This window comes from Sturnus vulgaris, chromosome 7 (genome assembly GCF_052056855.1).
Source record: "Sturnus vulgaris isolate bStuVul1 chromosome 7, bStuVul1.hap1, whole genome shotgun sequence".
Classification (NCBI taxonomy): Eukaryota; Metazoa; Chordata; class Aves; order Passeriformes; family Sturnidae; genus Sturnus; species Sturnus vulgaris.
This window is the reverse complement of record NC_142249.1, coordinates 40,917,597-40,944,317: the sequence shown is the minus strand read 5'-3', so window position 1 is coordinate 40,944,317 and position 26,721 is coordinate 40,917,597. Positions and strand designations below refer to the sequence as shown.

The following is a 26,721-nucleotide window of genomic DNA, read 5'->3' as shown; positions in this document are numbered from 1 at the left end:
AGATGCGTGGAAGAATGGGAGTATTTAAATTTCTTTTGACCCAAAAAAATTGGGTCAAATAAGCAGAGTTGGATGGGAAATAAAAATATTTATTTAGGAGTGTCAGATTGACCTGCCTGCTGTCGGGGCTTCCCCCTCTCTGAGGACAAAACCCGAAGGTATCTTTGGTGAAATCGTCAATTTTTGATCAATTTGTTAATTTTTGAGGTTTATTATCCCGTTGGAGATCCATCCATGACAGAATTCCTGCCCCATTCCCAGCAAGGACTGCCATGGGATTCCAGAGGGAATTGGATCTCCCAGGGAAATGAGAGGAATGTCTGAGATAAAAGAAAGGATTCCACTGATGGGTGAATGGAATAAAAAGAGATTTGCCTTTACAAACAAACTGCAGCTTTGCTGAGAAATGGAATTGGGCATTGAAAGAAGCAATGGGGAAAAGCCATGAATTCCATAGGAATGAAAAATGCCAAGGGAGGGTTGTACATTCGAGGGGAATCTCAGGGATCAGGGTTTGGGAAGTCTGGGCCTCTCCAGTCCCTCAGCAATGGGGAAAGAGAGAGGGAAATTGGGATAAAAAGGGAGGGGAGTCCTCCAAAAATGGGAGAGAGCCCAGGGGAATGGCCCATGGGCTCTGCCTTTATTCCATACAGGAAAAGGACTCCTCTGCCTCCTGGTGGGACACCAACCTCTGCTCTCTGTAAATTCATTTTCCTGACAGAAACACGAATATTCCCTCATTTATTCCTCCTTTGGGAGCAGATTCCATGGGAATATGTACAGGAATAAACATTCCTTCGGTTGAAATTCCAAGGATATTATTCCAAAGGGCGACTTCCCTCCACTTTGGGTTGGATTCATCCTTTTTTAGGGCGTGATTGAGCAAGCGCTGGAAATTCTGCTCCGTGCTCATGCAGTGCCAACTTCCAAAATATCCTGGAAAAAGCCTGGAATGTTCCAGCTCTGCCAGGAGCAGGGCTGTGTGGGAAGTTTGTACAGAAACAGAACAACTCCTGACTAGCAGCAGGAAAAGAGGAATAAAATCCGGGAGGTTTGTACTGCTGGAAATTACTAATTAAAAAAAAAAAAAAATAAATAACAAAAACCTTTCCAAACCATTGTCTCCTGCTGACAAAAAAAAAAATCTGATTTTCCATCAGATTTTCAGGATTTGGCAAGAATGTCTGAAATAATTCAGGATAAATAATTCAGGATAAATAATTCAGGATAAATATTTCAGGTGTTCCTTAATAAGGAATAAATAATATAAATATAAATTCCTAAGGAATTCCAACTTCAAGTCGTTCCTTTGCTCTGTTTTATTTGGAATGATGCTCTGGAATCTTCAGGATGGGGCAGGTCCCATCCAAGATATCCCATGGGAGCAGGAGCACTTCAGAATTCCTGGGATAAAGTTTTTTCCTCAGCTTTGGCCCTCCCAGATCCGGTGCTGCCGTTTGAAGACTTTTAAAAGCAAACCCAGTTTGAGATCCCATTATCCCCCACAATTCCCAGTCCCTGGAAGGGACTGATCCCAAAATCCCGATGGGGAAATGGGGATCCGAAGAGGAATTTGAGATATTAAAGATTTAGGAGTGATGAGACCCTGTCAGCTGGGATGTGAACCACGAGAGGATTCAGGATTTTATTCCAGAAAAATTTGTATTCCAGGATTTTGGATGCTGGGAACGACCTCAGCTCCCAACAGTGTTTCCAGGTGGAAAGGTTTGATGATATTCCATTATTATTTGATAATATTATTTGATAATATTATTTGATAATATTCCCATTTTACCGTCTCCTGACTCCAGGGCTCTCCCATGGATGTGGGAACCAAACCAGGAGTGGGAGATTCTGGAGCTAAGGACAAAAGGGGAATATTTTGGAAATACATCACTTTTTTTTTTAAATTCAATTCCCTCCCAAATAATATTCCAAAATATTCCAAAAACCTCCTGCTTCCCTGGCCTCCTTTACTGGCTCTGGATTTTCCAGCTCCCGATTTGTCCTTGGCAATGGGATCATTCTGGCTCCAACATTGGAAAACATCTTGGATTTCCTTTTTTTCCCTTTTCCTCACAGGAATTCCTGCCACCAGGATTGGGGAATTATTCTCAGCCCGGAACTTCCTCATGAGATGCTGCCAGAGGGATTTTTCACGGATGCATCCATGTTTTCCTGCATGGGTGATCCGTGGGGAGTGGGATGCAGGATTTGGGGTGTGGATAAGGCAGAGCTGTGGGGAAGCAGCCGCTGGAGGCACCGGGATCACAACAATTCCTGTGCTCCATCGCCATGGAAACGGGGAATCCACGCTCCAAAGCGGATCCAAAGCGGATTCCAGCGGGAGCAGCGCTGGGATGGCTCTGGAGCAGTTCGGTGTGATCAGCACGGACGGGAAAAAAATGTGGGAAAAAGTGTTCCCATGTCGGGATTATCCCGATATTCCCGGGGATGGTGCAGCTGAGCTGTGGGATGCAGAGGGGAGGGTTTGTGGTCCTTTGGGGAGGGAAGGACAAGGAAAATCCCTGAGGTGATCCCAAGAGAATTCCGGAATGGTTTAGGCTGGAAAAGCTTTCCAGGACCAACATTCCCAGCACTGCCCCTGTCCCCAGTGTCACATCCCCAGGGCTGTGAAATCCCTGCAGGGATGGGGACAACACCTGAGCCCCTTTTCCATGAAGGAATTGTCCCAAAATCCACCCTGCCCTTCCCTGGCCCAGCCTGAGGCCGTTCCCTCTCCTCCTGTCCCTGTTCCCTGGGATAAGATCCCAAATCCCCCCGGCTGTCCCCTCCTGTCAGGGAATTCCAGAGAGGGAAAAGATCCCTCGGGATCCTCCTTTGCTGCAGCCTGAGCCCCTTCCCATTTCCCTCAGGAATTCTCCAGCCCCTTTCCCATTTCCCTCAGGAATTCTCCAGCCCCTTTCCCATTTCCCTCAGGAATTCTCCAGCCCCTTTCCCATTTCCCTCAGGAATTCTCCAGCCCCTTTCCCATTTCCCTCAGGAATTCTCCAGCCCTTTCCCGTTTCCCTCAGGAATTCTCCAGGCCCATTTTTTGCCCATCCCTGTTTTTAAAGCAGGATTTTCCTGTCTGTATTGGGAACTCCAGAACTTCCTCCAGGGCTCTTCCCTGGATCCATCCCGGCTGGAATTGTGGGATTTGGATCGTTCCCACTTTGGGATTGGGATCATTCCCACGTTGGGATTGGGATCGTTCCCAATTTGGGATTGGGATCATTCTGATCCTGGGATTGGGATCGTTCCCAATTTGGGATTTGGATCATTCCCACTTTGGGATTGGGATTGTTCTGAGCCTGGGATTTGGATCGTTCCCACTTTGGGATTGGGATCGTTCCCACTTTGGGATTGGGATTGTTCCCATCCTGGGGTTCCTCAGCACCCAGAAAAGCGGGAATGATGAACAAGGAAAAATATCCCAGAAAAGTCTTTGGGATACAGGGGAGAGAAAAATGGAACGTGGGGGTTGGAATGAGAACCTGGAAAATAGGGAAGAAATAGAAAAGAAAGAAATAAAAAAGGTTTTAAATATATGAAATGTAAAATATAAAATGAAAAACGTGAAATGTAAAGTGTAGAATATAAAACATAAAATGAAAAATATAAAATGAAAAAAATAAAATGTAAACTCTAAAATGTAAAATATCAATGTAAAATATAAATGTCAAATATAAAATAAAAAGTGAAATATATGAAACACAATGTATGAAATATTAAATAAAGTTGAAAATATAAAAATATTGAATACAAGATATTAAATGTAAAATATAAAATATAATGTGTCAAATGTAAAATAAAAACTATAAAATATAGAATTAAAAAATACAATACGTGAAATATAAACCCCAAAATAGAAAGTATAAAACATAAAATAAACATAGAATATGAATTTTTAATAAATAGATTTGTGAGGTGCTGATGAGCAGAAAAACAAAACACTTTGGTTTATTTAGTTAAAAAATAAATTTAATTAAAAAAATTAAATTAGTTCCAAAGCATGGACTTAGCAGCATTGCTAATTAATATTAATTATGTTATATAATTTTTCCTTGGAGAGGGGAGTAATATTTTATATTATTCATTTGGCATATATGGTTATTTTTTATGTATTTATTATTTTATATATGTTCATATTATATAATTTTCTATATTTTATTTTATATGTATTTATAGTTTTGATGTGTATCTTTACATTATATGCATTTATTTATATAATAGATATTTATTTATATAATAGATATTCCTATAGGTTCATTTATAAATATAATTTTATATAATCAAATTCTAATTTACATACATTACATAATAAATCATATTTAATACTTAATATAAATAGGTCACATTTATCTATAATATTTACGAGATTGTTAGGTAATATATTAACTTAAATAAATATATAATGAATTTAAATATAACAAATTATACATTTAAAACATATTAAAAATATATTAAGATGTTTCACCTCTTCATTTTTTATATTATTTACAGTATTACATATTAATAGATTTTATTATATATTTAATAATACACTCTATTATATATTTATTTTCTATATATTTATTACATACAAATTTATTATATGCATGTTATTTTCTATATTATCCATATTTCATTACATATTCAATAATGTTTCATTAGATATTCACTAATTTTATTATATATTTATTAATATGGTTTATTAAATATCTTATGCACTCATTATATATTATTATACTCTATATATTATGTTTTATTGCATAATTTTTCTTATTTATATTTTATTACATATTGTATTTGATTTTGCATTTACTAATACACGTTATTATATTTTATAGTTCTTATTGTTGTTAATTTTTATTTTATTTTTACTGCATTACTATTCTTACTATTATATTTATATGGTGAAATTCTATTTTGCATTCTTGATTTATTATTAACTAATTGTATTTCTAGTTATGTCTATATTGTTATATTTATATTTATAAATATATGTGTTTATATTTGTATTTGTATTTCTAGTTCTAGTTCTATTTTTATTATTTGTATTTGTATTTGTATTTCTAGTTCTATTTGTATTTGTATTTCTATTTCTATTTCTATTTATATTTATATTTATATTTATATTTATATTTATATTATTTGTATTTATATTTATATTTAATTTCTATTTATTTCTATTTTTCATCATTACTATTAATAACAAGTTTTAAATTTTATTTTAATTATTTTTATTTTCCTGATGCCCAGCACTAAAATTTCCCCTCAAGCCCCACCTTTGGCCCCTGGGGCTCCCATGAAAATTCCCATTTTTTCCAAGTCCATTTTTACATTATTTTGGGATTTTTTAAAAACTCGATCCTTTCAACTCAATTTTTGCTTTTTAGACCAAACTCAAAACGATTTTTTTGGCTTTCACCACCCCCCGAGGGCGAGAGGAGAAAATGAGGAGTTTTTAATTTTTAATTTTATTATAGGGCCGGTTTAACAAAGCTGGAGACAAAGCCGAGCTCTGCAGCCTGAACCCAAACCCAACTCGAATTTTCACCCGGGGAGACCCAAAAACGCTTTTATTCCTTTTTTTATTTCTTTCATTTCTTTTATTTGAATTGAAATATTTACAATTTCCAGGAGAATCCAAGCGGGAATTCAGCAGGAGAGAACACAGACCGGCTGTGCCATCCATCCATCCATCCATCAATTAATCAATTAATCAATTAATCAATCACTGTTAATTACAGTTCTTAATGAGCAGAAGCAAGGGCTGGGTTCAGATGTTGGTTAATTAATTAAAACAAAGTGAGCACGCCATCAAAATGAAATATGAGCACGAGGAAGTCCCGAAAATCAAGAAATCTGGGCAGGACCCTGTGTCTGTACCTCAATCCCGGGAATTCTGCATCCAGCACGGATGGAATTCAAATCCAGCCAAAATCCAGCACCCAGACTGGATTTTACCACGGCAATAATTCCCTGAAAATTTGCTTTATTTTTTTTTTTTTTTGGCACGTTTTCATTTAAAAATCAGAATTTTCCAGTTAATCCCAACTTCCTGTTTTTATGGCATTAATTGCATTAAGTGAGGCTCCTTTCCCAGTTTTTGCCCCTCTTCCCAGGGGGGGTTTGGAGGCGTTTTTCCAGCTCTTCTCCCTGGAATCTTTTCCATTCGATTTGTGGAGATATCCCTGGGGAAACCCAAACTGCACCTGGGCTGCTGTGCCAGAGTCAGGAAATACGGTGGAATAAAATGGGATGGGATGTGGGAAAGAGAAAAGAAGAGGAGAAAATAAAAAAACAGAATAGAATAGAAAAAAAATAGAAAATAGAAAACAGAAAATAGTAAATAGAGAAAGAAAATAGAAAATAGAGAATAGAGAATAGAAAATAGAAAATAGAAAAAGAAAAAGGGAGAAAATGAATAGAATAGAATAGAATAGAATAGAATAGAATAGAATAGAATAGAATAGAATAGAATAGAATAGAATAGAATCTTTGATATAATTAGAACTAGAAATTAAAATCAGAATAGAATTAAAATTAGAATTAATATAGACTAGAACAAGACTAGCTCAAGGAAAAGAACAGGAAATAGAATGTATTAATAAGATGAGAATAAGAATAAAAATAGATCAAGAATAAGAATGGGAAATAGAGTAAGAGAATTGGAATAGAATAAAGTAGGATAGAAAAGAGAATAAAATAGAACAGAATTAGGATGGAATAAGAATTAAAAATAGACTAAAGAATAAAAGGATAGAATAGTAATAGGTTAAAAAATAATAGAATAAAGAATAGAATAGAATAGAATAGAATAGAATAGAATAGAATAGAATAGAATAGAATAGAATAGAATAGAATAAGAAGACTTAGAAAATAATTGAAAAAAAAGAATTAGAATACAATAGGAGGAAGAAGAAGAAGAAGAAGAAGAAGAAGAAGAAGAAGAAGAAGAAGAAGAAGAAGAAGAAGAAGAAGAAGAAGAAGAAGAAGTTAAGAAACAGAATAAGGAAAAATAATAGAATTAGAATGGAATAAGATCAGGACAAGCCATGGGAAGGAGCTCTGGAATTGCCCGAGGTGCTGGGGATCAGTGACAGTGACACGTGGGACCTGCAGGGACACGGGGGCTGGGCCAGCTCCAGCACTGCTGGGCTTCCCACTCCTTGTTCCATGCCATCATCAATAAAAATCCCCATTTTTCCCTCCAAACCCATCAGCTCTGTTATTAACTAACGCTGGCACGGAGCCGCCCATCCCTGGCTGTTCCTCTCCCAAAACAGCTGGGAACAGCTGGATGTGATGCCAGGGCTTTCACCCAGGGGATGGCACAGGGAGCCCTGCGGATTCTGGGGTTCCTTTCCAAGCCCTGACGGTGCCACCCGTGGCTCCCTCCATCCCAAAGCTCCTCCAAGGAGCCTCTGGAAGGCCCCAAACGCAGCCCAGGGGGTCCCTGGGCACCTCAGCCCTCTGGATTTTGGGGAGGTGCTCCATCACCACAGAGCCCACCCCGGCTCCACCCCAAACCGGGTGGGCAAAGGAAACCCAAAAACCACCAGAGAGGAATCGACCCCAACATTCCAGCGTTCACCCAAGGTTTGGCTCGTTCTGAAAGCCCCGGGTCGCCTCCAGCTCACAACAAGGGCAAGGATTTTCACCACAAAAAACATCGAGGAACGAGGCTTGGGACCACCCTGCCCTGCCTGGAGAAAAATCCAGGCCCAGAGGGATCGGGGCGATGGGGGCTGCTCAGCTTTTGGGGTGCAGCTCCTCCACCAGGAGAGCCTGCTTGGCACCACGGGCACATTCAGCTCCTGTCACATTCGGCTGTTTGAGCAGCAGCAGAAATCAAGCACGCCCTGCTGATTTTCTTCCACATAAAAGTCACAATGATTTTATAAAAATGTTACTAATTGTACCTAAAGTGTGAACTTGAGTCATTTATTTATCACTTTGCCCCAGGCTTAAGAACACGAGTTTCTTCTCTAAACAAAGCCTGATAAAATACAGATTTTTTTTTTTCCAGTGGCTTTGACACAGGGAACACCCCCACCCCCCCCAAAAAAAAAAAAAAAAAAAGAAAAAAAACAACAAAAGGAAACCAGAAACCAGCAGTGGATTTAAGGCGAGCAGATTTGGTGTGAGGGGTGAAATAAAACACTTCCTTGGAGGGAAAAAAAACAACCAAACCACATGCAGCAAACAATTTGGGCGAGCAAATCACGACCCAAAAAACCCAAAAAAAAAACCCCAAAAAAAACCCCAAACGCTTTCAACTCCAACTTACCCTGGAAGTTCCCCACTCGGTGTTGTCCCTATTCCCTGGGGGGGGTACAGGGGAAGGAAGGAAGGCCCCTCTGCGTGTTTTTGGGGGATACAGAGCAGAAACACGGGAGGAGTCATGCCATGGACGAGGTTGCACACGGTTATTGCATGCGCTGGGGTCGGACATGCCAATCCCGCGGGATCCTCCTGCAGCACCGAGCCCACCCCGGCTCCCTCCAGCCCACCCCGGCTCCTGGGTGGCCCCCGAGCCCCCCCGGCAGCCCCCGCTGGCCCCCGCGGGATTACGTGAAGCGGTCGGAATTCATTTTGCGCAGTTTGGGCGGCAGGTTCCCCTCCATCCTGCCGCCTCCCCCCGACAGCTTCTGCAGCTTGGGGGGCAGCTCGGCCACCGACTGGCTCATGGGATCCGACATCATCTTGGTGGTCTTCGAGCCCAGCTTCTCGTCGGAGTTGCCGGGCACCGAGCTGATGCGCTGCAGTTTCATGGGCAGGTCGCCCATGCTGTAAGCCTTCTCCGACGTGGTGGAGCTCATCCTGAGCAGTTTTTTGGGGAAGTCGTCCCTGCCGGTGATTTTCTGCAGTTTTGAGGGCAGCTTTGTGCCCACCTCGTCGAGCCCATCCAGGCACTCCACGGAGCTGTTCCTCTCCTTGCTGTTGCTGACGGCGGGCGGGATGAGGGGCGAGGACATGAGCAGCATCTCCTCCTGCTCCTTCACGCTGTAGGGCGGCGTGGGCACCTCGAAGGTGGCGTGGAACTGGGAATAATCCACTTTGAAGAACCCTTCCTCCAAGGAGATCACCGGGAAGAAGCGGTGGCCCCAGAGCACCTCGTCCTCCGTGTAGGATGTCCTGGCTTGGCACGTCATCCCTGCAGGGAGAAGGGAGGAGAAGCTCCCACCGGTCCCAGGAAATCGGGGAATGCACAGAAATCCTTGAGCAATTCCACGAAATGGATTTTACATTTTAAAATGTATTTTAAAAAAATTTAAAAATCAATAAAGCATTGGCCCGCCCTTGTTTGGAGGAAATGATGCACCAGAGGAGGTTTAGTTGGATATCAGGGGGAAATTCCTTCATGGAAAGGGTGGAGTCCCCATCCCTGGAGGGATTTCAAAGCCCCGTGCATGTGGCACTTGGGGACGTGGGGCAGTGGCCCTGCCTGATAGCTGGACTTGATGGCCCTAAAGGTCTTTTCCAGCTGTAAAGATTCCGTGATTTTGGGATTCTACAACTCTTACATCGTCATTCCCAATGGGAAAGGAGCCGGCATCAGCAGAAAGGGCAGAACTGAGGAATTCCCACCTACATTTACAGCCCCTTTGTGAAAGTGCTGCTGCCAAAGGGACATCAGGGCTACCTGAGAGCTGGAATGGCAACTGGGACTTGTCAGATCCTGGAGTATTCCCAAGTTATTCCATATTTCCCTCATATCCATGAACACACACCGAGCCAGCCCCTCATCAGCCCATTCCAACCCATCAGCGAGCAGCAATTCTTACAAAACACATTTATTCCTCCTCAAAGGCAATCTGCTCCCACATCCATGGCTGCCAGGCTGGCATCCAGCTCCAAAAATTTACCAGGAAATCAAAGCCATGACTAAGAGGCACAACACTGCCCTTCCTCCTCCTCCCACCGTGGAGAAAAATCCCTTCAAGCACCAGAGCTGGCCACCCTGGTGACCCCTGGCAATCAGAGGGAGATGATGCTCATGGATTGCTGGAGGCTTGTAGAAGAAATCCTGGTCTTTATTATCATTATTATTATTATTATTATTATTATTATTATTATTATTATTACTATTATTTTTAACCACTCTCTGTAGAAATCTGTAAATAGAACTACGCTGCCATTCGCTCCTCAGGCAGCCAGGTGGAAATGTGACATTTGGATTTCAGGAAGCTCCATCCACCTCTGCACACACATCCCCTGCCTGCCTCACCAGGAGCCAGGAGGGAAGGAAAGGAACTGGGGAAGGCACAGGAAAAACAACAGCGGGGCTGCAGCGAGGGGGAGTGGATGGAACGTGACACAGAGCCAGGAAAATTCCAGTTTATCCCACTTCCTGCTACTGCTGCTGGAATCAGTGCTGGTTTTGCTGCTGACCACAGGACAAAACTCTGCTTCCCGCTTCATCTCCTGGGAGGAAAATGTGAATCCAGGGGTTTTAGCATTGCCAGGGAGGCCTCACATCTGCAGGAGCACATCTGGAGCCACCCCACAGCCTCACCCAGGTCACGTTTTGTACTTCCCAGTGAATTTCCCCCCCGAGCCCAGGTGCTCCTGTTTATGGAGTGGAGTGGAAGCAATCCCGTTCCTAAAGGTTCAGGAGAAGCCTGCGATTGTGAGAGAAATGGCGATTTGAGTGAGCTCCTGCTCCAGCTGTGCCCTTTGCTCTGCAGCTGCTCGGGAGCAGCTCCATCAGCAACCCCAGAGCTTCCCTTCTGTGCCCCAGCCCTGACTCCAGCTGGGACCTCCTTAGGGATTGAACGTGGGGTTCCACATCTGCATCCACATCTGCATCCACATCTGCATCCACACCCTCATCCCCTTCTGCATCCACATCTCCAGACCCATCTGCATTCCCATTCCCATCCCAATTCCCATCTATTTCCATATCCACATCTGCATTCCCTTCCCTGTCAGAATTCCCATCCACACCCTAATCCCCTTCTGCATCCACATCTCCAGACCCAGATCCATCTGCATTCCCATTCCCATCCCAGGCAATCCCATGGCAATGCCCCAAGGGCAATTTCCACCTCCTGCCCCATGGTCTTGCCTTTCCCAGCAACTTTCCAAGGAGGAATTCTGTACCCACTATCACCATGGAAAAACAGATCAGCAAAATCCTGGGAAAATCAGCCACAGATTCTGTCTCATTCCCACACCAGCTCACTGGAGGGGAAAATATTTTCAGGAATATCATTTGTCTTTCAAATCCATTTATCTCCTTCCCCAGCAAACCCAAGGGCACAAATTATTGCAGAGCCTCTCAGGATGAAGAGCAGCAGCCAACATTCCCAACATTCTTGGGAATACGTGTCAGCCAACAGACAGTGCTGAGAGGTGCTGCCGTGGCCAGGACAAGAAATCAATTCCCAGCTTTTCTTCCAGCTCTGCTGCATTTTCCAGCTTTTCCTTTGTGCTCTCCCAGTGATGCCTCAGCCCCAGCTCTGAGCTCTCAGTGCTGTTCTGCTGTTCCACACTTGAATTCCAACAGAATCCCAGAATGGTTTGGGTGGGAAGGGATCTTAAAAACCATCCCAAAAACCCCAGCCATGGCAGGGACACCTCCCACTGTCCCAGGTGCTCCAAGACCTGTCCAACCTGGCCTTGGACACTGCCAGGGATCCAGGGGCAGCCACAGCAAATCTGGGAATTCCCAATTCCCAATATCCCATCCAGCCCTGCCCTCTGGCACTGGGAGCCATTCCCTGTGTCCTGTCCCTCCATCCCTTGTCCCCAGTCCCTCTCCAGCTCTCCTGGAGCCCCTTCAGGCCCTGGAATGTGCTGGAAGCTCTCCCTGGATCCTTCCCTTCTCCAGGGGAACATTCCCAGCTCTCCCTGGATCCTTCCCTTCTCCAGGGGAACATTCCCAGCTCTCCCTGGATCCTTCCCTTCTCCAGGGGAACATTCCCAGCTCTCCCTGGATCCTTCCCTTCTCCAGGGGAACATTCCCAGCTCTCCCAGCCTGGCTCCATGGCAGAGAGGCTCCATCCTCTGTGTGTCCCCTCACACCTCCTGGAAAGCACCCAACCCCAAATCCATGAGTATTCCCATGTTTTCCCACAGGAAGAGCCGGATCCGTTTCATGCTCCCCACCTGTGCCCAGCCCTTCTGAAAACCACCCCGCCATTATTTGCCATTCATTTTGCTCATGGATATCCCTCCTGGCTCCCAGTTTGCAGTTCCTGCTGTTGGCATGGAATTGTTTTCCCTTTTTTTTTTTTTTTTTTTTTGAGCAGGACCCGCAGCCTCCACCCCTCTCACGGCGCTGCTCCCACCTCCCCAAGCTCTCCACACCATTAATATTCATTTGCAGGATAAATTCCCAGCTCTGGCTTGGAAGCAAGCAGGCTGCCTGCAGTGGAATTATTTATTATGGAATTAAGCAGCTGTTTGTCAAAGGAAAAGGCTTTGGAGTGTTTTGTTCCCTGCTCCCAGCCCAGCCTCCCTCACCGAGGGCTCTGGGAACCAGCAAAGCTCTGCCTGCACACAAACCCCACCTGAACAGCCACAGAGTCCGGGAGAAATATCCCAAAATATCCAATAAAACCCCTCCCCACCGCTTCAAAAATCAGGGAATGGTTTTTATGCACACGGGGAATGCAGAGGGGCCGGGGCTGCCCCATCCCTAAAAAGTGTCCAAGGCCACCTGGATGGGGCTTGGAGCAACCTGGGATAGTGGAAGGTGTCCCAGCCATCCAGTTAAGGATGATCCTTCATTTCCCTTCCAATCCCAACCATTCCACGATTCTGTGACTCACTGTCAGCCCAGCTCAGAGCTGCAGCCCTGGATCAATGAGGGGGCAGGTGGAAACCAAAAAAAAAAAAATAAAACAAAACAAAACAAAAACCCATAAATAAATGCTTTGCCTAATTCCACCCTCTAATAATCCCCCAATTACTCCCAAATTTCCAAAGGACCCAGATGGAGCTGGCTCTTTTCTAGAGCTCATCATAAATTGCCTTGAAAAGAATCCCAGCCCTGTCATTTATCCCATTTGATTCCCGAGGTCGGCCCCTGCCTGGGAAATCACGGATCATTCATCAGCTTCTAACAGCCCCCCCTGCCCTGGGAGAAGCGATTTTGGCACCCAAAGGTCCCTTGGCTCTTTTCCCTCTCCAGAGGAATGCCAGAAATGTCACCTCGAGCCGTTGGAATGAAGTTTGCTGGACACGGGGACACTGGGTGTCCTTCCCAACGGGGAAAAGTTCATCAGTGGGGAAAGAGGGAATTCATTGGGAATTGCAGAGACTCAGCAGCACATGATCCCAACAGCCACGAAAAGGGCACCTCTGTGCCCTAGGATTGGGAGGAGGAGGAATCTCCAGCAGGAATTCCTGGCCAAAATGCACAAATATCTTTCTTTTTGTCAGGTTTTTTTTTTTTACTTTTTTCCTTAGGGACAGCTCCTGCCCTGCAGGTTCAAACCCCTGGAGCTGAGCCAGGGGCTCCCCCCTGTGCATTCTGGGGGGCTGATCTGCCTTAAACGCTCAGCTTATCTGCAAAACCTCCAAAATCCCAGGCAAAAATTAATCACACATCAAAGCTTGATGAATTTCTGATAATTGAGCCAATTCAGAGCTGCAATTTAAAGCCCATGAAGGGAAGAGAAAAGCCTGAGTTGATATAAAAACATCCAGGACTTGATATAAAATCATCCAAGGCTCACCCTGTGCTCCTGTGGGAGGATTTGCTGCTGCAGGGAAAGGATTCCCACAGGATTCCCAGGACTGAGGAGGAAATGATGGAATCCTGGAACGGTTTGGGTTGGAAGAGAATTTAAGGATCATCCCAATCCACTCCTGCCACGGGCAGGAACATCTCCCACCATCCCAGGCTGCTCCAAATCCTGTCCAACCTGGCCTGGGACATTTCCAGGGATTGGGACAGCCACAGCTTCACTCCAAACACGGGTGAGGGAAACAGAAAAGGTATAAAACTCTCAAAAGCTGTGAGAAAATAAATGTCAGGATGGAGAAATGCAGGAATGCTGAAGATGCAAGGACAAGAAACAACAGGGCTGTGTAAAACCTCAGGAAAATGTGTTAAGTAAGAAACCAAAATTATATAAACTTAATAATGGAGCTTTATCCATTGTTTTAAGCTATTACAAACAAGCAGGATGTAGTTTAGCTTTATTAACTGGCCTGAGCAAACACTTGTCAGCTTTTAATATTCTGCTATTGGCTAGAAAGTTGTTAAAAGATTTTATAACAAAGAGAGCTCGGTGTGCTGGGCCAGCAGCTGAAGCTGTTCCCTCTCCCTTGCTGGGTTCTGTAAAATGAGAGTGGTGGGTGTGATATAAAAGAAAATAAAATATTATTTGTAAAAATATAATAATTTACATTATAAATATGAATTGTATTTATATAATATAATAAAAGCTTCGAGGCAGCTGCTCCAGCATTCTCATCCTGCTGTTTGTGCACACGGATATATGGAAATATGAAAGAAGAGAAGAAATATCCCAAGAAGGCAGCACACAGGGACAGCAGCTGGTCCATTGTGGACACACACATTCCCAGAGCTGGGGAATTCCAGCTTGGGAATTGTCTCCAGGCCTGGATTTCTCCTGACTCTCAGCTCCATTCCCAGGCTGACAAGCTGACTGCAGCTTCAGTTAGGGAGGAGTCTCCCAGGGTGACAACACGGTGACAAACAGAGTGGAATTCATCACCAACATTAACCCCTGGTGTCTTTCCCGTGGGACACATCCTGAGGTGCTGTCCCAAGGATGTTTTTCCCGATTGTCCAATGAGCTCCTGTCCTGTCCTGGCTGCACTGACACACTTTAAATACAAATTGTCCATACAATAAATTGGCCCAAAAAAACCCCAAAGAGCTCCGTGGGTGTTGCTGTCCCTGCTCTCTCTCTGCAGCTCAGTGACCACATTCCATCCCATTTATGTAAGGAAAGCTGGGATATCCTGATATTCACATCTGGAACGCTGACAGATGGCCGAGATCCGCAACCAGCCAGGAAAACGGGGACACAAACGGGGCTCAGCCCCCAAAGCAGGAGGGTCTCAGCTGCTCCCTGCACGGCTTTTCCATGGAAATTCAGCTGCCAGGCTGGAAATGCTCAGCCTGCCCAGACAGAGCGTGGGGCTGCAGCTCCAGCACCCCCAGCTCCCTAGGAAGAGCAGCCAGCAGCAATTTCTGGAGTGAACATTCCCCAGCACCATCAAAGGCTCTGCTTGGTTAAAGCCTTGGTGGCTTCAAGTGCTCCAGAACCTTCTGGAAATCCGTGGCCAGGGAGAGCTGGGAATGTTCCCCTGGAGAAGGGAAGGATCCAGGGAGAGCTGGGAATGTTCCCCTGGAGAAGGGAAGGATCCAGGGAGAGCTGGGAATGTTCCCCTGGAGAAGGGAAGGATCCAGGGAGAGCTTCCAGCACATTCCAGGGCCTGAAGGGGCTCCAGGAGAGCTGGAGAGGGACTGGGGACAAGGGATGGAGGGACAGGACACAGGGAATGGCTCCCAGTGCCAGAGGGCAGGGATGGATGGGATATTGGGAATTGGGAATTCCCAGATTTGCTGTGGCTGCCCCTGGATCCCTGGCAGTGCCCAAGGAAAGTCTGGAATAACCTGGGACAGTGGGAGGTGTCCCTGCCATGGGGATGGTTTTTGGGATCGATATTGGGAAGGAGTTGTTCCCTAAGAAGATGCCGAGGCAATTTTTTCCATAAAAAACCATTTTGGTTAAAGAGGAAAAAAAAAACCAAACAAACAATACAGTGTTTCCTGAAATGGAAGGCACAAAATGTGTCCCAAAGGTACCAACCACAAAATCCCTTCATGAATCCATGAAAACACCACAGAATCCCAGGATGATTAGGGCTGGAAGATGATTAAAGGCCAGCTAATTCCAACCCTTGGGCAGGGACACCTCCCACTGTCCCAGGCTCCTCCAAGCCCCATCCAGCCTGGCCTGCAGCACTTCCAGGGATTCCAATTTCTCTGGGAATTTTAATCCCTGGGAATTCCAACACAGAGAGATTTAACACGTGAAGTCCGTGTGCAAAAAGGAACAAAGATCATCTCCAAGATCCCTTCCAGCCCAAACCATTCCCGGATCCCACGGCTCCAGATCACCCCTATCTGGTTTAATCCCAAACATTTTATTCCTCCTCACCCTGAGGAGCAATCCCAGGCTCCTGCCCTGCTCCCCAATTCAGACACTTGGTTTATCTCCATGTCAGAAATTCCTCCTGCCTTATTCCCACTGTTGTCCCGGAGCATTCCTGACATTCCAGCAGAGCCGTGACACCAAAGGTATTTCCCTTATCAGCCAGGCCTCTTCCAGGGACACTTTTTAATCCCTCACACCTCAGATTTCCCTGGCACCCTCAGCAGCTCATCCTGCTGTTTGCCAGGACCATCCTTAGCCCAAATCCTGGCACGTTTCCAAAATCCCATGGAAGCAGCACAGGGAAGCACATCCTGCTCCTGCTCCCACATCCAGGGGTGCAATGGGCTGCTGGCAGGTGAGGTTCCAAAAGAAAAAAAAAAAAAAGAGGGAAAAATGAAAGTTTGGCAGCCTCCAGACCTGGAGCAGGATTTCAGGATTTTCCATCCTCTGGGAACAGCAGAGGCAGGAGCAGTTATCTGGATCAAACATCCCATGCAATAACTCACATTCCACACAGTAATTCATCCTGGCTGGGAATCTGCCCTGCTATTTTTATCCTCTCCTGATTTTTTTTTTTTTAATTTTTTTTTTTTTTTTTTTTGAAATCCCAACCCCAGGCTCTGCTCTGCTCCTCTTCCCTGTGGCTGGAATGCGTCAGGGCCCCTTCCTTGGAGCAGGTGCCTTGCCCAGAGCCATCTGCCACCTCCCCAGGTTTGCATCATTCCCCTCCCACCCGGCTGGGATTGACTCAGCAGGGCAGGATTTCCACTCCCTGCTCCACACAGCTCCTGCCAGCCAGCACCAGGAAGGGATGGGAAAAATGGGAGAAGGAATGGATTCCCTCCCCTTGGATGGGGACAGGGGTAAAATGGGCTTTGGATAAAAAAATGGGATTGCCCATCCATGCCCTGGAAAAATGCAGAGCCAGAGCTCCCATCAGCCTCAAGTCTTCCCAGATTTTTCCTGACAGCACAGCCCTATGGGAATATTGCTGGGATTGGATGTGAGGGGAACCTGCAAACCTTTCTTAGGAAAAGGGATTTTTCAAATTTTTTTTAAATCCCAAACAAATCTGGGATACTCTTTGGGAATGTGACTGCTTTCCCAAAGTTCCCACCCTGGCTAAGAACTGTGGGATTTCAGGGATCTGTTCCCCACACATGGAATGCATTCATCCCTCACTGCTGTGACTGCAGTGGCAATTCTGGAATGGTTGGGGTTGGAAAGGGCATTAAATCCCATCCCAATCCCATCCCAATCCATCCAGGGACACCTCCCACCATCCCAATCTGTCCCAGTCCATCCCAGGGACGCCTCCCACTGTCCCAACCTGGCCTTGGACACTTGACAAGGAAAACAAATCCCAGCCAGGAGCGTTTCTGTCAGGGATTCATGGATAAATCCCAGAATTATTTGGGCTGGAAAGGGCATTAAATCCCATCCCAATCCCATCCCAATCCACACAGGGACACCTCCCACCATCCCAGGCTGCTCCCAGCCCTGTCCAGCCTGGCCTGGGACATTTCCAGGGATCCAGGGGCAGCCACAGCTTCCCTGGAAATCTGTGCCAGGGAAAAAAACTCCTTCAGGGAAAGTGCAGCCCTGGCACTCCCCGTCCCTGCAGGAATTCCAAAGCTCTGTGGATGTGGGGACCTGGGGTGGCCTGGGCTCTGTGGTCTCAGAGGGATTTTCCTAAAAAAAAAACAAAAATAAAGATTTGGTTCTGCTTTTCATGGAGTTGGTGCAGCTGGGAATGAGGGGATTCGTTTGTAGCTCGATGTTGGGAATGGTGGGGAAGAGCCACGGGGAGAAAGGAATTTTCTGTTAAATCCCAGGAGATTGGTGCAGGTCAGAGCAACACCTGAGGAAAGTCTGGGGACCAGTGAGAAAAGGAGAAATAAAAAAAAAAAAAACCAACCCAAGAAGATATTGGCAATAATTCCTGCTCTCCAAAGGAGAACATTTCCATTGTGAGGCTGAGCCCGGCCCTCCCTCCCCTCTCACAGCTCCTCCAAACACCCACCCGGCCATATGGGCTCTGCACCGAAATAGAGCTTCCCTAAAAACACCCCGAGGCACCCGGACACGCCTCCCTGGATGGAAAATCCAGCTCTCCTCACATGGAAAGGGACGATTCACCGGGGTGGAGGGCAGGGCCACACAGGCAGAGCATTCCAGGATCTGGGAATGATCCCTGGGTGCTGCCAGAGGGAGACCAGCCCCATTCCAGCATCCCTGCACGGGAAAAGGATGGCTGGGAGGTTGTTTAAATCGAGCAGAAAGCCAGCAGCCACTTTCTGAGCCGAAAATCATCTGTACCAGCACCAGAGAGGGATCATCACCTCTGATTGCCCTGGGAAGGTGTGGAATCCCCATCCCCGGAAGTGTCCAGGATGGGGTTTGGAGCAGCCTGGGATAGGGGAAGGTGTGGAATCCCCATCCCTGGAAGTGTCCAGGATGGGGTTTGGAGCAGCCTGGGATAGGGGAAGGTGTCCCTGCCCGTGGGATGGAGGTGGATGAGCTTTTGGGGTCCCTTTCCACCCAAACCACGGCATTCCATGATTTCGTGGAAGGCAGCACGGAGCCGTGTTTGGGAATAACCTGTCAGGGTTTAGTGCTGCTGGTTTAACACGGGGATCGATCTGTTGGGTGCCTTTCAAACATTAAACATCGAACATTCCGAGGCCATCGATTCACGCCCAGAACTGCTCTGCCATTCCTGCTCCTCACCCGCAGCTCAGCCGGGACAAGGGATTCAAGGAGAGACCCCCCCAGATCAATCCTGGGAGAGGGAAAACAGCTGGAGCTGTGCCAGAGGGGGCTGGGATGGAGATCAGGGAAAGGTGCTGGGTCCTGAATTCCCCCAGGGAATGATGACATTCCCAGAGCTGCCAGGGATGCCCAGGCTGGGATTTTGGGGTGTCTGTGCAGAGCCAGGAGCTGCATCCACGATCCTGTGGGTCCCTCCCAGCTCTGACATCCCACAATTCTACACAAACCTCAATCAGCATCCCCTCACGGGATCCCAAATTTTAAAAATCCTGCAGAACACGGGCTGCACTCCCAAATTCCCGGGGCTGGATCCAGGGAGTGACCCCAGCCCCTGGCAGCCCTGCCAGTCCCACCCCTCCTGCTCCTCTGTGTCCCGGCAGCTTTTCCAGCTCCTCACCTGCACCCCTCTCTGCCTGGCACCGGGAACATCCCAGCTGCCATTCCCCGGAGCCTGGAGCAGCTCCTGCCACGGATTTCAGATCCGTGCACAGCTCCAAGGCCACATCCCTGGGACCAAACACAGAGTGTGGCACGCAGCCGGCGGGGGGGGCTGCCAGAGCCTCCCCGCCTGCCACCAGGAGAGCTCGGATTCCCGGGAAACACAACATCAGGGCTGGCAGCAGGGAGGGAACGCCTGTCAGGAGATATTTGGGGCTGCAAAAAGCCCTTCGGGAATTCACACGCTCCTTGCTGGGCCACAGATAACCAAATATATAAAAAATATATTTAAAAAAAATATATATAAATATATATTAAAAATATATAAATATATAAGAAATTTATATAAATATATAAAAATATCTCTATAAAAATATATATAAAAATATACAAATATATATCGACATATATTTTAAAATATATATAAAGAAATGCAAATATATACAAATATGTATATATTTATATATAAAATATATAAAAATATGTATATATTTATATATATAAATATAAAAAATATATAAATAAATAAATATATATATAAAAATATATAAAATATATATATAAAGAAATGCAAATATATACAAATATATATTTTTATATATAAATATATACAGATATATATAAATATGTACAAATATATATATAAATAAATACAAATATATATCTATATATATCCAAATCTCATGGGGTGACACGCTTTCAGAGGGGTTTGGGTTGGGAAGGACATTGAATCCCATCCCATTCCACACCTCCCAGGGAACACTCCCAGGGACGGGGCAAATTCCCAGCGATCTCACTGGGACCTCCCAAACCTGGAAAAACCTGGAAAAACCTTTTCCCCCTAGGAAAAAATTCCCAAACAGCATCTCCACACCCTCATCAATCCCACGGTGGATTCTCCCCTTTGGTGACACATTTTCCTGATCCCCCCCAGGTGCTCAACATCTCCGAGCTGCTCCTCCATCCACAGCATCCTCCAACCTCTCCCGGAGGAGAACAAACATCCCAAAACTCCTGGGATAACCATCCCCAAATCCCCAAATCCCTCAGGTTCCCCATTTCAGCACAGGCAGGTGAGGCTCAGAGCTCTTGGAGTCACCCCTGTGGCTCCCGGCGGGGTTTGGATGCGGGGGTGGCACAGGGAAATCATTTCCTGCGGCTTGGGCAGCACGGAGGGAGGGAGGGAGGGAAGTGATCCCGATCCCGATGCTGCCATCAGGGAGGGTTAATTAGAGCTCACATCCCTGGGGATGTGATGTCATCCAGCAGCCTCGTTATTCCCGGGAGGATCAATCCTGAGCTGCACAAATACCCACGTGCCTGCCAGGGGTTTCTAATTTTACATCCCAGCCTTGCCCGCCATCCCCACCGCGCTGATTTAGCTCTCCCCAGGCTGCCTTAAAAGCCTCCAAGTCTGGAGCATTTTTTGCCATTTTAGGGAAAACGATGCCTTTTATTTTTTTTTCCCCCTGAAGGTTTCAGAGGCGGCTCAGCTTTTGTGACACCGGGAATTCTGGCTCGGGCTCTTTGCCTTTTCCCATCCCCAAAGTCAGGGCGCTGCTTTGCTTCCAGGAAAAATCCTGGTGGGCTGCAGAGGGGCAGCCACACCTTCACAGGACCCTAAATCCCATCCCATCCCACCCCATCCCATCCCTGCCATGGCAGCGACACCTCCCACTGTCCCAGGCTGCTCCAGCCTGGCCTGGGACAATTCCAGGGATCCAGGGGCCATGCATGGAATAACCTGTGCCAGGAATTCCCAATATCCCATCCATCCCTGTGTCCTGGCGCTTCTTATCCCTCCCTTCAGCTCTCCCAGAGCTCCCTCTCCTCTCTGGAAGTGTCCAAGGCCGGGTTGGAGAAGCCTGGGATAACGGGAAGGGTCAGGGATGGGCTCTAAGACCCCTTCCCCCCCAACCCATCCTGAAATTCTGGGATTCACATTCCCAAAACTTCCTGGGTACGAGCCACTGCTGCTCCTTTTCCCAACCCCCATCTCATTCCCAGGGGCCCAGTTTGGGATGAACAGGGAGCTACAACCATCCCAAAGGGAATTCCCCGGGGCAGCAGCGCCCCCAGAGCCCCCCAAATCCAGCTGCTGCCAAGCACAGCTGGCCCAGCCCCACCCAGCCGCTGGAATGGTGGATCCCAGCCCCTGGAAATCATTAATTGCTTTGTTTGTGTTGTCGGGGCTCTCAGGCTGATCTGCTCAGCGCTAATGAGCCATTAACTCCCAATTAGGAGCCTCTCTCGGAGCAGAGCTCTAATTCCAGGCGGTTCTGCTGATGAATTAATTACCAGGTGAGCTCAGCTGCAGCCTCGGAGCACCCAGGGAATGACATTCCCTAAATCCCTGCTCCTGGCCCCGCATTCCTGCGGGAATGCAGACACGGAGCAGGAAATCCCAGCATGGCTCGGGATCTTAAATCCCATCCCAATCCAGCCCGGCCTTGGACACTGCCAGAGGCACCCACAATCCTGGGAAATTCCCAGAATTTCCTCTGGGAATTCTATTGCAGGGCTTCAGCATCCTCCTGATAATTCCTTCCCAGTATTCCAGCCAGGAATTTCTTTCCAGTACCCCATCTACAGCAAAAATCTGGGATACTTTCACAGGCATCATGGATCAAGCCACAACTCCAGGCTTGTTTTTCATGCAGCTTTTGAATTCTTGACCTCTTCCAGGTAAAAAAAAAAAAAAATAATAAGGAAAAACTTTTTTTTTTTTTTTTTTTCTGGCTGAGGTCCTTGGCACAAGGCACTCCATGAATTTTTCCAAGCTTTCCAACCCTGCCCGGGTCTGGCTGCTGGAGCAGCACTGGGAGAAGCAGCCACGAGCAGGGAAATCGTGGGGACTTAAATATAAATATAAATATAAATATAAATATAAATCCCAGCTCCTCCATCATGTGGAACACTGAACCCAGAGTCAGCAACGCTGCACTGGGGGAAATTCCAGCTCCAGACCCGGGAATTTAAATTTAAATTTAAAAAATAAAATTAATTTAAATTAAAAAAATATATATATTCAAAATGTTGCATGCTTTCCTGGGGAGCAGGAAAGGCTCCAGAGGAACATTGGGAATGTGCTCAGCACCATGGGATGATGAAGAGGAAAAGGAAGAGGAAGAGTATGGAATAAAAAGGGGAAAAGGGATGGATCATGGATAGGGATGGGATTCTGGGAGTTTGGAGAGCTCTGGGATGTGCTTTTATCTGGGAGTGGGAGTGTGGCTCCAGCACAGCATCCAGCACCAAGGACAGTATCCAGGTAAAAAATCCAAACTCCCGGCATGCCGAGGCTGGAAAAGCCTTCCAAGGTCACCGAGTCCAACCTGTGCCCAGTCCCCACCGTGTCAGACGGGATACTGGGGATACTGGGAAGGAATTCCTGGCTGGGATGGAATTCCCAGAGCAGCTGTGGCTGCCCCTGGATCCCTGGCAGTGTCCCAGGCCAGGCTGGATGGGGTTTGGAGCAGCCTGGGATGGTGGGAGGTGTCCCTGCCATGGCAGGGGTTTTTCGGATGGGATTTAAGGTCCCTTCCCAACCCAAACCATTCCATGTTCCTGTGCTTCCCTGATCTTTCCTGCCCTTGCACTGACAACACATTTTAAATTTAAACATGCTCCAGTTCTCCGTTCCACGGCTCCCAAAAATATTCCAGAATCCACAATCAGCCCCACACCCACATTAAATCCCTGGAGAAGCCAGACCCAGGACACAGCCAGGAGAGCAGGAAGATGGAGAGACCCTCCCTGGGAGCCATCCCAGCTCCTCCATCACCATCAGTGCTGCCTGTCCCGGGTTATTTATCCCGGAGCTGTGGATCAATATCCTAACGAGGAGAGGAAATCTCAGCAGGAAAATTGCAGCTCCAAGAGGCTGCCTTGCTGCAGCTCCACTCATCCCTGCACCTCGGGGTCATCCTTCCCTGTCCCAGGGGAACAGGAGGTGATTCCTGAGGGGATTGGGGGGCCTGGCTCCCCCCAGAGCAGCTCTCAGCATCACTGCCACGAATCCCAGAACATGGAATGGGTTGGGTGGGAAGGGGCCTTAAATCCTAGCCCATCCCTGTATCCCATTATCCTATGTGATCCCAGTGATCTCATCCCTGTATCCCTGTATCCTATCCCATCCCTGTGATCCCAGTGATCCCATCCCTGTATCCTTTCCTATCCCATCCCTGTGATCCCAGTGATCCCATCCCTGTATTCCATCCCATCCCTGTATCCTATCCCTGTGATCCCAGTGATCCCATCCCTGTGATCCCAGTGATCCCATCCCTGTATCCTATCCTATCCCATCCCTGTGATCCCAGTGATCCCATCCCTGTATCCTTTCCTATCCCATCCCTGTGATCCCAGTGATCCCATCCCTGTATTCCATCCCATCCCTGTATCCTATCCCTGTGATCCCAGTGATCCCATCCCTGTGTCCCATCCCATCATCCCATTATCCCATCCCACCCCAGTGATCCAATCCCACCCCAGTGATCCCACCCCACCGGTGGGCTATCCCAGGAAAAGCCCAGCAGGAGCTCAGGGCAGGGAGGCAGGAGGAGCCCCCAGCCCCTTCCCTCAGCATTCCCTGGCTGAATTCCCGATTCCTGCTGGCACTGAGGGCGGCTCTCCTGGAATGTCCCGGGTTTTCAGCCAGCCCCGGTCACCGTCACTCAGCCCAGCACGGCCCCGCCCGTGTAACGCCCCAGGAGCCAAAACTGCGCTCGGCTCTTAAACCTCGCCTTAAACTCACCCCGAGCACCAGCAGCGGGCACAAAGCCAGGCCTGAGCTAAAACTGACTCGTGGCAGCCCTAAACTGGGAGAGCCCAGCTGGGATAAACCCGGCTGCTAAAGGGGCAGACAGGGAAAACAACGGGGGATGGGATTTGGGATGGGGATGGGATGGAGCCTGTCCAGAGAAGGGAAGGGAGATGGGAAAGGGCTGGAGAATTCCTGAGGGAAATGGGAAGGGGCTGGAGAATTCCTGAGGGAAACGGGAAAGGGGCTGGAGAATTCCTGAGGGAAATGGGAAAGGGCTGGAGAATTCCTGAGGGAAATGGGAAGGGGCTGGAGAATTCCTGAGGGAAATGGGAAAGGACTGGAGAATTCCTGAGGGAAATGGGAAGGGGCTCAGGCTGCAGCAAAGGAGGATCCCGAGGGATCTTTTCCCTCTCTGGAATTCCCTGACAGGAGGGGACAGCCGGGGGGATTTGGGATCTTATCCCAGGGAACAGGGACAGGAGGAGAGGGAACGGCCTCAGGCTGGGCCAGGGGAGGGCAGGGTGGATTTTTTGGGACAATTCCTTCATGGAAAAGGGGCTCAGGTGTTGTCCCCATCCCTGCTGGGATTTCACAGCCCCACAGCAAATCCCGCTCCCCACAACCTTCCCAGGGAATTCCAGGGGTTCAGGGGAGCCCAGAGCTGATCCCGAGGAGAGCTCAGGGTTTGTGATTGCCCGAAGTGGCTGCTCAGGGCAGGGCAGGATGGAATCAGGGAATTCCAGAATGTTTTAGGCTGGAAATTCCTCTGAAATCCTGGAGTCCAACATTCCCAGCACTGCCCCCGTCCCCAGCGCCACCTCCAGGGCTTTAAATCCCCCCAGGAATGGGATTTAGGAATGGGGGCTCTGTGTCAGGCCTGGACATGGAGAAATTTTCCCAAATATCCAACCTAAAGCTCCCCCAGTACAATTCCAGGCCATTCCCAAGTCATGAACCCTCAGGAGAGCAAATCCATGAGGAGGGAGATGGAATGTTCAATATCCCTCTCTTGGGCAGAGTTAAAATAAGGAATAAGTAAAGAATAAATAAAATAAAGAATAAGCTAAAATAAAGAATACATAAACAAAAAAAATATATAAATATAAATTAAGAAAGAAAGAATAGACTAAAATAAAGAATAAAGAATAAATAGGATATAAATAAATAAAATAAAATAAAGAAAAAGCTAAAATAAAGAATAAATAAAGAAAAAATATATAAATAAAAATAAATTAATAATTAAAGAATAGGCTAAAATAAGAATAAATAAAGAATAAAAAATAAGATATAAGTAAATAAATAAAAATCAAATAAATAAAATAAAGAACAAATAAAGAATAAATAAAATAAGATATAAAGGAGTGACAAGGACAGGAGGGGATGGCTTTAAACCAAAGGATTGGGGTTGATTTAGGTGGGATTTTGGGAATTAGGAATTCCTGGCTGGGAGGTTTCACAGATTCCCAGAGAAGCTGTGGCAGGAGGAGGGAATGTTATCCAAGATAAAATTATGTAAGGGATGGATCCCAAAATCCCAGACTGTTCTGGGTTGGGAGAAACCTTCAATCCCATCCCAATCCCAGCCCTGCCAACCTTCAATCCCATCCCAATCCCAGCCCTGCCAGCCTTCAATCCCATCCCAATCCTGCCAACCTTCAATCCCATCCCAATCCTGCCAACCTTCAATCCCATCCCAGCCCTGCCAACCTTCAATCCCATCCCATCCCAATCCTGCCAACCTTCAATCCCATCCCAATCCTGCCAACCTTCAATCCCATCCCATCCCAATCCTGCCAACCTTCAATCCCATCCCAATCCTGCCAACCTTCAATCCCATCCCAATCCCACCCTGCCAACCTTCAATCCCATCCCAATCCAACCCTGCCAACCTTCAATCCCATCCCAATCCTGCCAACCTTCAATCCCATCCCAATCCTGCCAACCTTCAATCCCATCCCAATCCTGCCCTGCCAACCTTCAATCCCATCCCAATCCACCTCCCATTATCCCAGGGATCCAGCCTGGCCTGGGACACTTCCAGGGATTTGCTGTTACCAAATTCTTCTCTCCCACCAGCATTTTCCCACTTTTTTCCTCAGCTTTAAAAATTCCTTTTTCCCCCCTTTCCCAGCCCAGCAGCTCCAAGGGGGGCAGAGAGAAGCTGGAGCTTCCCAATCCCAGAAAATCCTGGCACTGCCAGGGCCAAACGTGTTTGTCCACACGACCAAAAAAAAAAAAAAAAAAAAAATAAAATAAAATATTGGATTTTCCACTGGCAGATTTCCTATAACGGCAGCACTGGGAAAAGATCTGCAGCCCTGGGAGTTTTAAAGGAATATTTCAACGTGCTTGAAAATATTGAAAATAAAAGAAATGCAATTTCCAAGCTGCTTTCAATATGTGAAGTGCTGGATTCTCTTTTTTCTGTCGCCCTCCCATCCAACACGCACAAAAAATTCCCAAAATTGGGATGGAAAGATAAAAGCACAATAAATGAATTGAGTTTAAAGGTCCTTTCAGACCCAAACTATTCCAGAATTCTGATATTTTATGCTCCACCTCTAAAGTTGCTGAATTTGTATTGAGGTTTCTCATTGACCCTGAGAACAAACA

At 46.8% G+C, this 26,721-nt stretch overlaps 1 protein-coding gene across 1 annotated transcript in view; it reads right to left on the bottom strand.

Moving 5' to 3' along the window:
* Nucleotides 1-5,571: 5,571 nt before the first annotated feature.
* Nucleotides 5,572-26,721, bottom strand: part of KCNJ3 (potassium inwardly rectifying channel subfamily J member 3) — a 32,107-nt gene continuing 10,957 nt past the window's right edge. The window contains exon 3 of the mRNA XM_088168452.1: nt 5,572-9,145. Within this exon, the coding sequence (XP_088024578.1) occupies nt 8,559-9,145 (587 nt within the window). The 3' untranslated portion in view covers nt 5,572-8,558. The remainder of the gene's footprint in view (nt 9,146-26,721) is intronic.